At 47.0% G+C, this 16,049-nt stretch overlaps 1 protein-coding gene across 12 annotated transcripts in view; it reads left to right on the top strand.

Annotated features, from left to right (window-relative positions):
• The window catches only part of LOC140394956 (CUGBP Elav-like family member 4), a 558,707-nt gene that overhangs the window by 465,871 nt on the left and 76,787 nt on the right, over nt 1-16,049 (top strand). For 7 of the 12 annotated variants that reach the window (XM_072482178.1, XM_072482176.1, XM_072482182.1 and 4 more), the window contains 3 exons: nt 5,491-5,619; nt 6,773-6,852; nt 15,120-15,266. In XM_072482178.1, the coding sequence (XP_072338279.1) occupies nt 5,491-5,619; nt 6,773-6,852; nt 15,120-15,266 (356 nt within the window). The remainder of the gene's footprint in view (nt 1-5,490; nt 5,620-6,772; nt 6,853-15,119; nt 15,267-16,049) is intronic. The other 5 variants (XM_072482177.1, XM_072482180.1, XM_072482187.1 and 2 more) reach the window with 1 other exon arrangement.

The raw sequence follows: 16,049 nt of genomic DNA, 5'->3' as shown, positions 1-16,049 counted from the left end.
ATGAAGTTACTGTGAAAAGCTCCTAGTCGCCACATTCCGGCGCCTGTTCGGGGAGGCTGTTACGGGAATTGAACCGTGCTGCTGGCCTGCCTTGGTCTGCTTTCAAAGCCAGCGATTTAACCCTGTGCTAAACAGCCCCTGAGAACATAGAGCATACAGTGCAGAAGGAGGCCATTCGGCCCATCGAGTCTGCACCGACCCACTTAAACCCTCACTTCCACCCTATCCCCGTAACCCAATAATCCCTCCGAACCTTTGTGGTCACTCAGGGCAGTTTATCATGGCCAGTCCACCTAACTTGCACGTCTTTGGATTGCGGGAGGAAACTGGAGCACCCGGAGAAAACCCACGCAGACACGGGGAGAACGTGCAGACTCCGCACAGACAGTGACCCAGCGGGGAATCGAACCTGGGATCCTGGCGCTGTGAAGCCACAGTGCTATCCACTTGTGCTACCGTGCTGCCCAAGTTCCTGCAAATTTTCCCCTTTGCGTATCTATTCCATTCCCAAGGTAGTTGATAGTGTATTCCCATGACTCAGTGATTCCACTGGGGAGCTTGCAAATATTTTTCTAGGACTCCTCAGTGTAATCTCATTCTTTTTTCTCATTATGAACAAGTATCTGAGTCGTGGCCTTCCATATATTCTTGTCAACAAAATGTTGCACAACCATAGAGACCTGCTAGTGATAGAATTACAGAGCATGGGGCACTGGTAGCTTTGTTGTAACTGTCAAATAACATTTTGGATTAATATAATTTGGGTTGTGCTGCAGGAAGTCCAGATAATAGAAACCTTACAGTGCAGAAGAAAACCATTTGGCCCATTGAATCTGCACCAACCCCCTGAATGAGCACACTAACCAGGCCCACAGCCCGCCCTATACCCGTGTCCCCACCTGAGCTGCACATCTTTGGACATTAAGGGCAATTTCGGTATGGCCAATCCACCTAAGCTACACATTTTTGGACTGTGGGAGGAAACCAGAGCATCTGGACTGTGGGAGGCATCCCACGCAGACGTGGGGAGAACATGATTCTGAATATAGAATTTACAGTGCAGAAGGAGGCCATTTTGCCCATCGAGTCTGCACCGGCTCTTGGAAAGAGTGTCCCACTTAAGCCCCACACCTTCACGCTATTCCCGTAACCCAGTGACCCCACCTAACCTTTTTTGGACACTAAGGGCAATTTAGCACGGCCAATCCACCTAACCTGCACATCTTTGGACAGTGTGAGGAAACCGGAGCACCCGGAGGAAACCCGTGCAGCCACGGGGAGAACGCCCATCCAGACAGTCACCCAAGGACGGAATCGAACTTGCCGCTGTGAGGCAGCAGTGCTAACCACTGCACTCCAGTCTGTCTTGTGGTGACAGCACCGCGCATCCCGCGACCTCTGTGACAAGGGAAGCAGATGCATGTGAATTCCACCACCTGCAAGTTCCCCTCCAAGCCACACACCATCCTGACTTGGAAACACATCACCCACCGTTCCTTCACTGTCGCTGGGTCAAAATCCTGGAACTCCTTCCCTAACAGCACAGTGGATGTACCTACACCACATGGACTGCAGCGGTTCAAGAAGGTGGGTCATCACCACCTCCTCAAGGACAATTAGTGATGGACAATAAATGCCGGCCTAGCCAGCGATTCCCACATCCCATGAATGAATAAAAAAATGTATATCATCCAACTTGAATCATCTGGTCCCAAATCCCATTTGATTCACATGATATTAGATTGCCACCATTTGAGTTCCATTTCATTATCTTTGCTTTAATGTATGTATAAGACATGCTGATATCATAATTGCTTTTCAATGCCCCCTCCCCCCACAAGATATGATTTATCAGAAAAACGCAACGTAGAGCTGTGATGCTGCTGGTTTATGAGATCACTTGAGCTTAAGCTTCGCCCTCAGTGCATCTTTCCTCCTAAAATCCTGAAGCTCCTTTTAAACTTGAGGTTGACATTGTCTGATTATATATCACTTCCTGGTCTATTTTCTTGTCTTTTACTCTTTTCAACCTTAGCGCGCTCCGCACTGTGGGCGTTTGTTGAGATTTCTCGACTAAAAGTCTCTTGGGTGCGATCCCAGTCTGCAGTCCTTATTAATGGCGTGTGTGTGATCTGCTTTGGAATGAAGAATTTAAATTTAAGTGAGGTGCCCAAACTGAGGCTCCTAGGATTAGTGACATTGGAATGGAAATGAGGCAGTCTTACTGTAGAGGAGCCTGAGCTCATCGCGACGAGGGCATTGTGGTGGTGAAAGACAACCGGGGGAGAATGAAAATTAATAGTCCCATTTATATTATTCTTGCAGACATTAGATTGCAGTTAAGGATTTGTTGTTGTCAGAGTTGAGTTTTAGTCGTGATTTAAATACCTTTCTTTACATTTTATCGGACGGCGATATAAATGCAGAGATTCATGGGGCGGAATTCTCACATGGCAGATTCAATGGTGGGTGGGGGGTTGGGGTTTGGGGTGGGGGGGGTGGGGGGGTGGGGGGGGTGGGGGGGTGGGGAGGGGGGGGGGTGGGGGGGGTGGGGGGGTGGGGAGGGGGGGGTGGGGAGGGGAGAGTAGAATTCGGCAGGATCCCAAAAGTCAGTTTGACTCTGGCGTGAATTTCCCACGGGACCATCCGTAGCGGACCGGGAAACCTGCCGGAGGGCAGCATGAAACTGATTTGCATTTCGCTAATGGGATGCAGGTGAAATCCCAATCGGAATCTTCCCTCCCTCCCCATTCTTCATGACGCCGCAAGAAAACACGCCGGTCTGGCATCACGTGGCCTGGCGAGGTAAGGACCCACCTGAACGATGCCTGGGGCTGCCAGCAACCCTGGATCCGGTAACACCACAGCAGTGGGTGGGAGGGAGCATCTGCAGGTGGATCTTCCAGATTCAGTGTCATGGGGGTGTCCATCTTCTCCCTTCAATGGTGGGTCAGTGATATTGACCGCCTTTTCAATATAACACCCAGATATGATGGCGGGATTCACACTATCATCTCCGCCCTGACACAGAATATGGCGTTAAAGTTCACAGGTGCATAATTAATGAGATGGGGGCCGGAAGATATGCCGTGGTTTCCTGCCGACCTTCAATGCAGTAAACATTCTACGTCCCGCCCCCGTCATGGAACTTAGTCCCAGACAGGCAAACCCCAGACATCAAGGTGTTTATGGAACTGAAGGATCCAATTTAGTCCATCGAGCTGATGCCAGCTTTGTACCGAGCAATCCAGTCAGTCCCAATCCCCCCCCCCCCACCCCCCCACCCCGCTCAATCCCTGTAGCTCTGCCGCTTTCCTTTATGTACCCATCAAATTTCCCTTCAAAATCATTAATTATCTCCTCTTCCACGTGGAACCTTACATCCTCTCGTCCTCGTACTATCAGCTAATGGCCCCATTTTCCTTGCTCACCTTATCTAAGCCTGTCATCATCTAGTATACCTCTGCCAAATCTCCCCTCAATCTCTTTTGCACCAAGGAGGGCACTTCATCGTTTCCAACTTAACATTGTAACTAAAATCCCCGCAATCCCATGGGCCATTCTGGTAAAATCGCCTCGGCACCCTCTCAAGGACCCTTACATCCTTCCTAAAGTGTGATGATTAAAATACAGGGCGGGATTCTCCGACCCCCCGCCGGGTCGGAGAATTGCTGGGGGGCGGCGTGAATCCCCCCCCCGGCGATTCTCCGGCCCGCGATGGGCTGAAGTCCCGCTGCTGTAATGCCGGTCCCGCCGGCGTGAATTAAACCACCTCCCTTACCGGCAGGACCAGGCGGCGCGAGCGGGCTCCGGGGTCCTGGAGGGGGCGCAGGGCGATCTGGACCTGGGGGGCGCCCCCACAGTGGCCTGGCCTGCGATCAGGGCCCACCGATCCGCGGGCAGGCCTGTGCCGTGGGGGCACTCTTTTACTATGCGTCGGCCGTGTCGGTCTCCGCGATGGCCGAAGCGTAGGTGACCCCCCCCCGCGCATGCGCGGGGATGACGTCAGCAGCCGCTGATGCTCCTGCGCATGAGTGGACTTCCGCCGGCCGGCGGAGTCCCTTCGGCCCTGGCTGGCGTGGCGCCAAATGCCTTCCACGCCAGCTGGTGGGACAGCAACCACTCCGGCGCGGGCCTAGCCCTAGGTGAGGGCTTGGCCCCTAAAGGTGCGGAGCTCCGCACCTTTGGGGCGGCCCGACGCCGGAGTGGTTCACGCCCCTCCATCCCGCCGGGACCCCCCACCGGGTAGGGGAGAATCCCGCCCCAGATGTGTAAGGCGATTTGAACCACCCAGATGAACTTAGCACTGCCCAATCCTCTACTGTCCTTCATCCATATACCCAGAAACGGTGCGAAGAACAAATGGGAGGTTGGATTGGTCGATGAAAAGGCGGTTGGATGATTGGAGTTTATGATCTTTCTCACTCAGGTACTATTCCCGAAGTCAGTACGCAGAATGGTGGTTCCAACCCTGTCCACCATGGTGACTTTTATCATGTATTAAATAGATTAAGAGAATGACCTTAAATGTTTGGCAGTTCACAAAGTGGAAAGTCAACCGGTGTGGATGGGAAATATCCTGGGATACTGAGGGGAAATATTTGGAGATTTTCAAAACCTATGAGGGACCTGGACAGAGTAGATAGGGAAAAGCTATTCCCATTGGTCGAACCTTGGTGAACCAGAGGGCACTGATTTTAAACTGATTGGCAAACGAGGCAATGGAGACACGAGGAGAAACGTTTTCACACAGCGAGTGGTTACAGGATGTGGACTGCACTCCCTGGGAGTGTGGTGGAGGCAGATTCAATCCAGACTTTCGAAAGGGGATTAGATAATTACCTGAAGAGAAAATATTTGCGGGACTACGGGGGGAAAGATAGGCTTGGGTGAGCTGCTCTTGCAGAGAGCTGGTGAAGACCAGGGGCAGCACGGTAGCACAAGTGGATAGCACTGTGGCTTCACAGCGCCAGGGTCCCAGGTTCGATTCCCCACTGGGTCACTGTCTGTTCGGAGTTTGCACGTTCTCCCCGTGTCTGCGTGGGTTTCCTCCGGGTGCTCCGGTTTCCTCCCACAGTCCAAAGACGTGCAGGTTAGGTGGATTGGCCATGATAAATTGCCCTTAGTGATCAAAAAGGTTAGGAGGGGGCTATTGGGTTACGGGGATAGGGTGGAAGTTAGGGCTTAAGTGGGTCAGTGCAGACTCGATGGGCTGAATGGCCTCCTTCTGTGCCATAACCATTATATGTTTCTATTCTATGATTTGCATTCAAGAGCTGGGGTGGGGTGGGTTAACTCTAAAGCATACCCATCTTGCTCTGACAATGTTTGGTACTTGAATGGCCCAAAAATGAGAAATGTTCCAATCACGTTGACATCTCTTACCTTGATGAATAGAAAGTCACCACAAAATCCTGGAAATAACCCTCTGTCCTACGTGCAGATCTGCAGTCTCTGAACTGTACTAAACAATATATCTCTTTGTTTCAGAAGACAGAAAATTATTTGTGGGCATGCTAAACAAACAACAGACAGAGGATGATGTGTACAGACTCTTTGAATCTTTTGGTGTCATAGAAGAATGCACAGTTCTACGAGGACCTGACGGCAACAGTAAAGGTGAGTCATGAAGATGAGATCATCAGCACCGAGCGTTGGATGTTGGCAGTTCAAAATAATGCCCAAACTGAGGGGTTACAGCTATCAGAAAAGAGAGAATAGGCCATGGCTCTCTTGCCTTGAAGAGGTTTGATGTGGTAGCCAGTGGAAAGATTTTGTCAGCAGAGTGAGAGGGGTGGAAGTGAAATTGCGTGGTCTGCTCATTCCCTACCCCACCTGTTCAGGTTGTCACATCAAACAGCAGAATAGCAGCCATACAGAGAAAAGGCAGCCAATTAATGGTGCTGGATCCGTGCAGTGTTATATCATGTGGTGGAGGGGAGGAGATGGGGTGACTCCACGAACAGGAAGTCGATTACGGCGACATATTTAACGGTGCCCTGCTCTCTGGAGCTGCCTTCATTTCTTATAGTAGCCTCAGAAAAGTTAACAAATGATGTAAAAACATACGGAGGCTGCCACCTTCTCCATCAGAACCTGCTGTTACCATGGTCCTTTGGCAGACCTTTTCTTCCCTCCCTGTGCCACATCGTCACACCTGCCGTGAAGCATTCCCAAACTTTTTCGGGACCAACGCCTAATTAATGCAGTGGGCAACAAAACAATTGCACGCAATTGGCTCAATAGCTTGCTAATTGGTGAGTTAAAATGGCGGATGGGCTGCTGATTTATAGACCCGCCCATCGTGTGTAATATCTGAGGCTGGCGTGATGATATCGTATTACTGACCAACATCATCACGCTGAATTTTACGTTCATACATGGTTGAGGGGTCTATCCTGACTGTAAATACCCAACCCGGTGGTGTCAGTTGTGGGAGAGGCAAAAACTAAAGCTTTAAATATAAGACAGTCACTACTAAATCCAAAATGGAGTTCAGGAGAAACTTCTTCTCAGGGAGTGGTGAGGGTGCGGAACTTGCTACCGTTGGAGGTGAATAGCGAGATGTAGTTAAGGGGAAGCTGAGAAACACATGAGGGAGTGAGGAACAGAAGGAAATGGTGATAGACTGAGGTGAAACTGGGGTGGGAGGAAGCTTGTATGGAGCATAAACACCAGCATTGACCATTTGGGATGAATGGACTGTCTCTCTGGCACACACGCTGTGTAATTCTACCTTTGTTGCCCTCCCCACTGTTTTTCTGTTCTGCAGGTTGTGCATTTGTGAAATTCTCTACACATGCTGAAGCTCAGGCAGCCATTAACGCACTACACGGCAGTCAAACAATGGCGGTGAGTTGTGTCGTGTCGTGATGTAGGACGCTGCGGTTGGGTGAGGTGTGGGCGACACTTGTAGAAGGCACGCGCGGATAGTAGATCAGAACATGTTGGGAGCCAAGCCTAACGTGTACTTTTCAATGTGTCATTTTAAAACTTCAACCATGGGATGTGCATGTCACTGGCTAGGCCAGCATTTAGTGCTGATCCTGAGTTGAAGGTGGCGGTGGTGAGCTGTCTTCTTGAGCCGCTGCAAGCCTGATGCCGTAGGTACACCCACAGTGCTGTTAGGGAGGGAATTATTGTTGTTCGTGACGGGCAGCACGGCAGCACAGTGGTTAGCATTGCTGCCTACGGCGCTGAGGACCCAGGTTCGATCCCGGCTCTGGGTCACTGTCCGTGTGGAGTTTGCACATTCTCCCTGTGTCTGCGTGGGTTTCACCCCCACAACCCAAAGATGTGCAGGCTAGGTGGATTGGCCACGTTAAATTGTCCCTTAATTGGAAAAAGTGAATTAGGTACTCTAAATTTTTTTTTTAATTTAAAAAAAATTATTGTTCGTGATAAAACTCTTCACCTAAATTAAGGACAGTGCGATGACGTTTTCTGAGGTTCACAGACAGGATTTCAAAATACCTTTCAATTTGTTTGCTTTTCAATCGGCCATTTCACGTGGATAAGTCGTTTGAAAGTAAATGAGGAACAAAACTTTCATGCAGCCCAAGGCAGGGGTACTGGTTGGCAGTTGTGAAGAACAACTTTTAGGGTCTGGCGCCAGGAAATTATTCTTTATCAAAAGACAAATCAATAGCTGGAGCAGTTTTCCGGGAAGGGTTGTAGAGGCTGGGATACTGGTGCAGGCAATGCTGGTGCACTCAGGGTTCTGAATGGAAGGTGTTCTGTTCCCCGGTGTGAATGTCCCTTGACTCAAAACAAAATGAAGATAATCCAGGAGTGCGAAATCCACGTTGAATGCCGAACGGATATCCTCAAGGTAATAATAAACTCATTCAGCTGGGTCTAAATACAGAAGTACCGATAGCCCTGCTGCACTAAAACCAATTATAAAAGTACCTTTTTGTTGTTCATTGTTATCCACAGACTGCACATTTCAATGGATTCCTATTTCCACAGAGGGATGAGCATTAATCTGCAAAACTGAGAATAATATTTTGAAATGAGAATGTTCAGCTTAATAGCTCAAGTGTTGAGAAGCAATTGGCTGCTAAAGATACCAGGACACAGACCGGCAGGCAGCACATTAACTAATTAAGAAGCTGCTCAGTATCTAGCCTGGTTCGTTACCTTTACTGCTCCCCGACCTCAGACAGTATGAGTTGCAACTTGGCGGGAAGGCAGCCAGTTCTTTTTCAAGTTAGGTCACTCTCTCCACCCTCTGAGCTGCCCCTTAAAGCTGGGACTGAAGCCAAGATGCTCTCAATTTTGGAATTGACGATGGGCCTCATTAGATAGCTGGACAATGAATGGTGGCACTGTCTGATTGCATAGTGCATCAATCCACAAACATTCACTCCCTCTGCACAGTGGCTGTGATGTGTTCCATATACAAGACTCACTGCACCAACTTGTCAAGTCTCCTTCAGTCGCACCTTCCAAACGCATGACGTCTGCCACCTAGAACGACAAGGGTAGCAGACACACAGGGAACATCATCACCTTCAGGTTCCCCTCTAAGCCGCACACCATCCTGATTTGGAACTATGTCGGTTGTTCCTTCACCATTGCTGGGGTCAAAATCCTGGAGCTGCCTCCCTAACAGCACTGTGGGATTACCTACACCCCACGGACTGCCGCGGTTCAAGAAGGCCGCCCACCACCACCTTCTCAAGGACAGTTAAGGATGGGCAACAAATACTGGCATTGCCAGTGATGCTCACTTTCTATGAATAAATAAAAATATAATTAAAAGACCATTTGATTTGCCCCATTGGAATAAAGTTATGCTGACCAGGAAGGTGCTAAGTACTATCCCTGGTCTTTGCTGAGTTTATGTTTCTCAACCGATGTGGAGGGAGGGGAGGCGCTGAGTGTTGGGGAGGTGCTGGGTGTTGGGGAGGGTTTGGATAATTTTCGGAGGGTGCAGAGGGGGGCAGGGGAGTGGGGGGGGAGGAGGTGAGTTTAAGTCTGCAAGTGGGCAGAAAGGAAGGGGTAATTTGCTATTCCCTGTCCTTTACTCCAGACCCCTGCCCATTGTTTCCATTCAAATAATCAGCTCATCCCCTCTCGAATGCCTGGATTGAACCTGCCTCTACCACACTTCCAGGTCGTGGATTCCAAACGTCAACCACTCGTTGTGTGAAAAAGTTTTTGCTCGCATCATTTTAAATCTGGGCCCTCTCGTTTTTAATCCTTTTACCAGCGGGAACAGTTTCTTCCCGTCTACTCTGTCCAGCCCCCTGATGATTTTGAACATCTCTATCAAATCTCCAACAGCCTTCTTCTCTCCAAGGAGAATAGTCCCAACCTCTCTAATCTATCCTCATAACTGAAGTTTCTCATCCCTGGAACCATTCTTGTGAACCTCTTCTGCGCTCTCTCCAATGTGTTCACATCCTTCCTACAGTGTGGTGCCTGGAACTGTACACAATGTTCCAGCTGAGGTCTAACAAGTGTCTTGTATAAGTTCAGGATAACCTCCGTGCTCTGGTACACTATGCTCCTGTTAATAAAGCCCAGATTACCATATCGTATTTTAACTGCTCTTCTTTCCTGTTCTTCCAACTTTGCTGATCTATGCATATATACACCCAGGTCCCTCTGTTCCTGCACACCTTTAACAATTTTGTACAAGAAATGCAAATTATTTATTTCTTCAAATCATTTTACAACTGGGCGGGATAGTAGGCTGTCGTAGCTGAGATCCAGAACAACGAACATACCAATTAGGAGCAGGAATAGGCCACTTGGCCCTTCGATCCTGCTCCACCATTCAATAAGATCATGACCGATCTGATCATAACATCAACTCCACATTCACTCCAATCACCTTTTGCCCCCTTGCTTATCCAGAATCTATCTAGATCTGCCTTAAAAATGTTCAAATATTCTGCTTCCATTGCCTTTTGAGGAAGAGAGTCCTCAAGACCTCGGGGAAAATATTTCTCCTCATCTCTGTCCTAAACGGACGCCCCCTTATTCCTAAGCAGTGGAGGAGAATGATGGGATTGTGAGTTTTAGCTTGATTTTGATGAAAATCGTGAGAGCGTATCCGTTGATTCTCCTCCTATCCTATGCTTACTGGCCTGTTGCATATTTCCAGAACGTTCAGTACTTGAATCGGGTAATGTCCGAAATTGAAACAAAGAACCTTTTTATGTAACAAAGAGCAGAATCGTAGAATGGAGTGCAACTCATCTAGTCCCACATCCCAGCCTTTTCCCTGTAGCACTGCAAATCTTCTCTTTTCAGATAATTATCCAATTCTCTTTGGAAAGCTAAAATTGAGTCTGCCTCCGCTACACTCACAGATAGATCATTCCGATCCTAACCACTCAGTGCATAAAGGGAGCTTTCCCTCATGTCATTTCTCCTTGTTTTGCAGTTCTCCTTAAAGTCATGTCCTCCAATATTTGGCCCATTTCTCCCCGTTTATTCTGTCCGGGTCACTCATGATTTTGAACACCTCTATCCAATCTCCCTGCAAACCATCTCTTCCCTCAGGCCAACAGTCCTAGTTTCGGTAATTTATCCGTGTAACCAAAGTCCCTCATTCCTGGGGCAATCTTCGTGAGCCTTTTCTTCGCTGGCTCCAATGCTTCATCTCCAAAGTGCGGTGCCCAGAATTGGAGGCTAGACTCCAGTTGAGGCTAAAGCAATGTTTGAAAAGGTTCAGTATGACTTCTCTGTGCATCAGGATGCCACAAATCTTGCACATCCGCTGCATTATTTTGTGAAGTGCAGTCACATGTTCCCATACGGATTTATATGGCAGCCATTTTACACACACCAAAACCACAGATCTCATGAATGTCTGGCTAATCTGCTTGTGCCGATCTTGATTAAGAGAGGGTGTAACTGGGCTGCATTCTCTCGAGTTTCAAAGAATGAGAGGTGATCTCATTAAAACCTATAATATTCCTGCAGGGTGTGATTGGATTCAGGGTGTTTCTGGGTTCAGGGTGTGATTGGATTCAGGGTGTGGGTAAACATGCACAGATACATATGTACATAGGTAAACATGCACAGATCCATCATATGTACATAGGTAAACATGCACAGATACATATGTACATAGGTAAACATGCACAGGTACATCATATGTACATAGGTAAACATGCACAGATACATATGTACATAGGTAAACATGCACAGGTACATCATATGTACATAGGTAAACATGCACAGATACATATGTACATAGGTAAACACACACACATATGCACAGATACATATGTGCATAGATAAACATAGGCATGCACATATACATATGTACTAGGTAAACACATGCATAAATACATATGCACATAGGTAAACACACATGCACTGATGCATATGTACATATGTAAACACACACACATGCACACATACATGCACATAGGTAAACGCACATGCACTGATACACACCTACTTGGGTAAATACACACACACAGGTACATATGTACAGAGGTGAACACATGCATGCACAGATACACAAATACATAGGTAAACAAAAGCATGCACATGTACATAGCTAAATACCGTACCAGCCTCCATGAACAGGCGCCAGAATGTGGCGACTAGGGGCTTTTCACAGTAACTTCATTGAAGCCTACTTGTGGCAATAAGCGATTTTCATTTTCATACACACATGCACAGATACATATGTCTATAGGTAAACACGCACAGATACATATGTACATAGATAAACACACATGCATGGATACATATTCACAAAGGTAAACACACACACATGCACAGAAACATATGTGTACAGGTAAACACACATACATGGATACATATACGCATAGGTAAACACACACATGCACAGGTACATATGTACATTGGTAAATGTGCACTAATACATATGTACATGGGTGAAACACACATGCAGTGATATTTGTACACAGGTAAACACACAATTATGCACAGATACATATGTACAGAGGTAAATATATATGTACATAGGTAAACACACGTGCATGCACGGATACACATGTACATAGGTAAATACATGCACACACAGATACATATGGGCTAAGGTAAACACACATGCACAGATATATATGTACATATGTAAACAACAGCTTGAACAGGTACATAGACCATAGGTAATCACACACACATGCAAAGATGCATCTGTACATCACACATGCACAGTTACATGTGTACATAAGTAAGCAAACATACATGCATAGATACATATGTACATAAGTAAACATAAGTATGCACAGATACATATGCACATAGGTAAACACATGTACAGATACATACAAAAATAGGTAAACATGCACCCATGCAAATGTACATAGGTAAACACAAGCATGCATAGATACATATGTACATAGGTAAACATGCACAGTTGCATATGTACATAGGTAAACACATGTACATGTACATATGTACATAGGTAAACACACAAGCATGCATAGATACATATGTACATAGGTAAACACACATGCAGATATATATGTACATAGGTAAAGGCACACGCTTGCACACATCCATATGTACATCTGTAAACATGCATAGATACATTTGTGCATAGGTAAACACACAAACATGCACAGACGTACTCATGCAGATAAACCTGCACATTTTCCAGCAGGTAACAGTTTGGAGCAAGTACCCTGGCCTTGTTTTTCTCCCTGATGACACCAAGCGTACAAAGTCCAAAATCAGTTGCCAACCACAACCAGCCTGAGGCGTCCTAGCTTAGCCCAGCTGAGAAAAACAAGGCCAGGGTACTTGCTCCAAACTGTTACCTGCTGGAAAATGTGCAGGTTTATCTGCATGGGTACGTCTGTGCATGCTTGTGTGTTTACCTATGCACAAATGTATCTATGCATGTTTACAGATGTACATATGGATGTGTGCATGCGTGTGCCTTTACCCATGTCCCTAGAGCATTAGCTTGCGTCTCTGGATTACTAGTGTAGTGACAATACCACTACGCCACCTTCTCTCCTATTTTATTTCTTGGGACAGTTTCTCTAACTTAAGGTAAAATGGAGGGAGTCATGTGATCTGTTCTGAAGTCTACATGACAACAGGTCTGGGTGATGCGGCTGTTTAAGATTAAAGGGAGGCCCGGGTTCTTTTTCTGGAAAGATAGTGTAAGGTGTTCACACTTGGACACATAGACATCAGCAACTATGCTTACAGTGTCTAGACTGATAGCCTCCAACATCTCAGGAAGGTATTGAGAATGTCAGGTTCTAAATGGTTATGCTTTAAACTATCCATTTACTTCCAAGATAAAAGAGTTGGGATCGTAAGGATAGCTAATACAGCATTTCTACCTGCGAACAAAGCCCATGTGATTCATGTTATCATGGAGATGGATTTTGAAAGGGAAAGGGTTTCTACGATATCCTTGAAACTTTCAGACATAGTTAGTCTGCCAGGATCCAGGAGAGAGGGGGCAGCTAGCAGTCAAAGGTCTTTACAGCTGACCACACAGGAACGCAAGTGGGAGCTTGCCCTTTTGAGTGAAAAGACTACCTTTGTGAGGATTTGAAATGAGACTGGAAGATTTACCTAGCTTATGCTAGAGGGAAAATCTGCAGGAAAAAAATCCTCACCAAGAAAACCAACTCTAGGGTTAAGAATTACATGGCTGGGAAAGGAATGGAAGTTAACCATTTGGAACTTAAAATCACTTTGAATTGGGTCCAAGAAATTCAAATGACTACTTATGAAACAATGTAAAGTATACTTATGAAGTGATTTTTTAAAGTTGTATTATAAGCAAAAGGGGAAGTTCTGTTCTGTAGTTTGAAGTTTCCTACAACAATAGTGTTTGGTCAATAGTGCTTTTAATCTGTTTATTACAGTGGAAGTCCTAAAGCACAAAATCTTGTTGTGTCAGCTTTCCGTTAACAGCTGGGAGTTTGAATTTCTATTTTTAAAGTTATAGATTATAACAATGTGGAAAGTAATCTTACTTATTACAAATTAATCAAACTCACATTTGCTGTGGTAGTGTTGGTGGAAGTCGGAAGACGTTTATGTGATTTAGGTGCACTCAGAGATTTCATTTTACTTCCTATGCAAAGAAACAGTCCTTGAGATTGGCTGGGAGCCAAATTGGCTTTTTAGCCCCATCTTTCAGCAAATGAAAGCCTATTTTGCCAGAGCTTCCTCCCGTTAGATATGAGGGCTGGTGGAAAGTGCAACCTTTTCTTTTGGTGGGGACAATGCTAATGGAAAGACCGCGGAAGTGGGACTAACCTGATTGCTCATCAAAAGAGCAGGCACTGCCTTGATGGGCTGAATGGCCTTTTCTGTGCTGTCCTATTCTGTGATAAGTTCCCAGTTTTGACCCAGAGTCTGAGGTAACTGACTTAACATGACACAACATGGAAGAAGTCAATTTGGCCCACGGTGCCTTGCCCGAGGCAGCTACAATTGGCCTCAGTACCACAGGTTTAAGTGGAAATCAGGCTCCCAACCGCCTTGTAGGAGCCTGGTTCAAATATGTTAATGATGTATCCAAACTCTCCAGGACAGGGGGCTGGATTCTCCGCTGTCGGGATTCTCCGTTGCGCCGGCAGCGCGGGGATTTCCCGACGGCGTGGGGCTGCCCACAATGGGGAAACCCCATTGGCCGGCTGACAGGACTGAGAATCCCGGGGGCGCGCCGCACCAGAAAACCGGTGCGGTGGGACGGAGAATCCAGCCCAGGATATTTGCACGACACGTAATCCTCTGCCTTAAAATTGCCAGCGGGCGAGTATATGGTTTGTTGGGGGCACATTCCACGATTTTCTTTGTGTGTTGAAGCAACCACTCGTCCGTTCTGACCACTTGCCTGCTGTGGGGGATTAACATCATGGCTTATGTTTCTGAACCGTAGGTTGGGGGGGTGGCGGGGGCGCAGGGGCTGGGGGGGGGGGGGGGGGGGGTGGTGGTGATTGCTAGCTATAGACTGGGTTGTGGTGCCTTCCACATACAAACAGCCAGTTGGCATTCACTAGCAAAGGCTGAGAGAAGGTGGTTTGGCCGAGCACAAGGCCGCTTCTCTGTGCTGTAGACTGTGTCTGTTCCGTTGGTCAGCGGGTGAGTCTTGGAAGCAGGTGAGTGGATCCCCGTTGTTGACGTCGCTATTTTGTGCGTGTTTTCAGGGAGCGTCCTCCAGCCTGGTGGTGAAGTTTGCGGACACAGACAAGGAGCGCACGCTGAGGCGCATGCAGCACATGGTGGGCCAGTTCGGGATGTTCAACCCAATCCCACTCCAGTTTAACAACACCTACAGCTCTTACGCTCATGCGGTATGTATCTCTGCCAACCTCTTTGAGATGAGTGAAGACACTCTTGATGCTAAAATGCGAGGGGATTTTCATTCTCAGTTCTCTGTGACCGTCTCTTCTGAAAGAAAAGGTTTGTGATTATGTAGGGCCTTTCACATCACCAACATGTCCCAATGCACTTTGATTTGATTTGATTTATTGTCACGTGTGCCGAGGTAATGTGAAAAGTATTGTTCAGCATACAGTCCAGACAGAATATTCCATACATGAAAAAAACATAGGACGTACATAAATACACAATGTAAATAGGCACACGCAGTGAGTGGGTGAAGCCTACAGAGTGTAGTACTACTCAGTCGAGAAGATGTGTGAAGAGATCCGTTCAGTCCACAAGAGAGTCATTCAGGAGTCTGGATGGAGCGGTGAAGAAACTGTTTTTGAACCTGTTAGTGCGCGTTCTCAGATTTTTGTATCTCTTGCCCAATGGAAGAGGCTGGAAGAGTGACTAACCCGGGTGTGAGGGGTCTTTGATCATGCTGCCCGCTTTCCCAAGGCAGCGGGAGTTGTAGACAGAGTCAATGGATGGGAGGCGGGTTCGAGTGATGGACTGGGTCGTGTTCACGTCTCGCTGTAGTTTCTTTACAGCCAAGCAAGTGCTTTAGTCAATGTAGAAATGAGGTGGCCAATTTGTACCACAGCAAACGTCCGAAAACAGCAACGCGATAATGACCAGATAATCTGATTTAGCTGTTGAATGAGTGATAAATATTGACCAGGAGATACTCCACCTGTTCTTCTTGGAAT

The sequence above is a fragment of the Scyliorhinus torazame genome, chromosome 18 (assembly GCF_047496885.1).
Source record: "Scyliorhinus torazame isolate Kashiwa2021f chromosome 18, sScyTor2.1, whole genome shotgun sequence".
NCBI lineage: Eukaryota > Metazoa > Chordata > Chondrichthyes > Carcharhiniformes > Scyliorhinidae > Scyliorhinus > Scyliorhinus torazame.
Note: the sequence above shows the minus strand (reverse complement) of the source record. Positions and strands in the feature narration are given on the sequence as shown.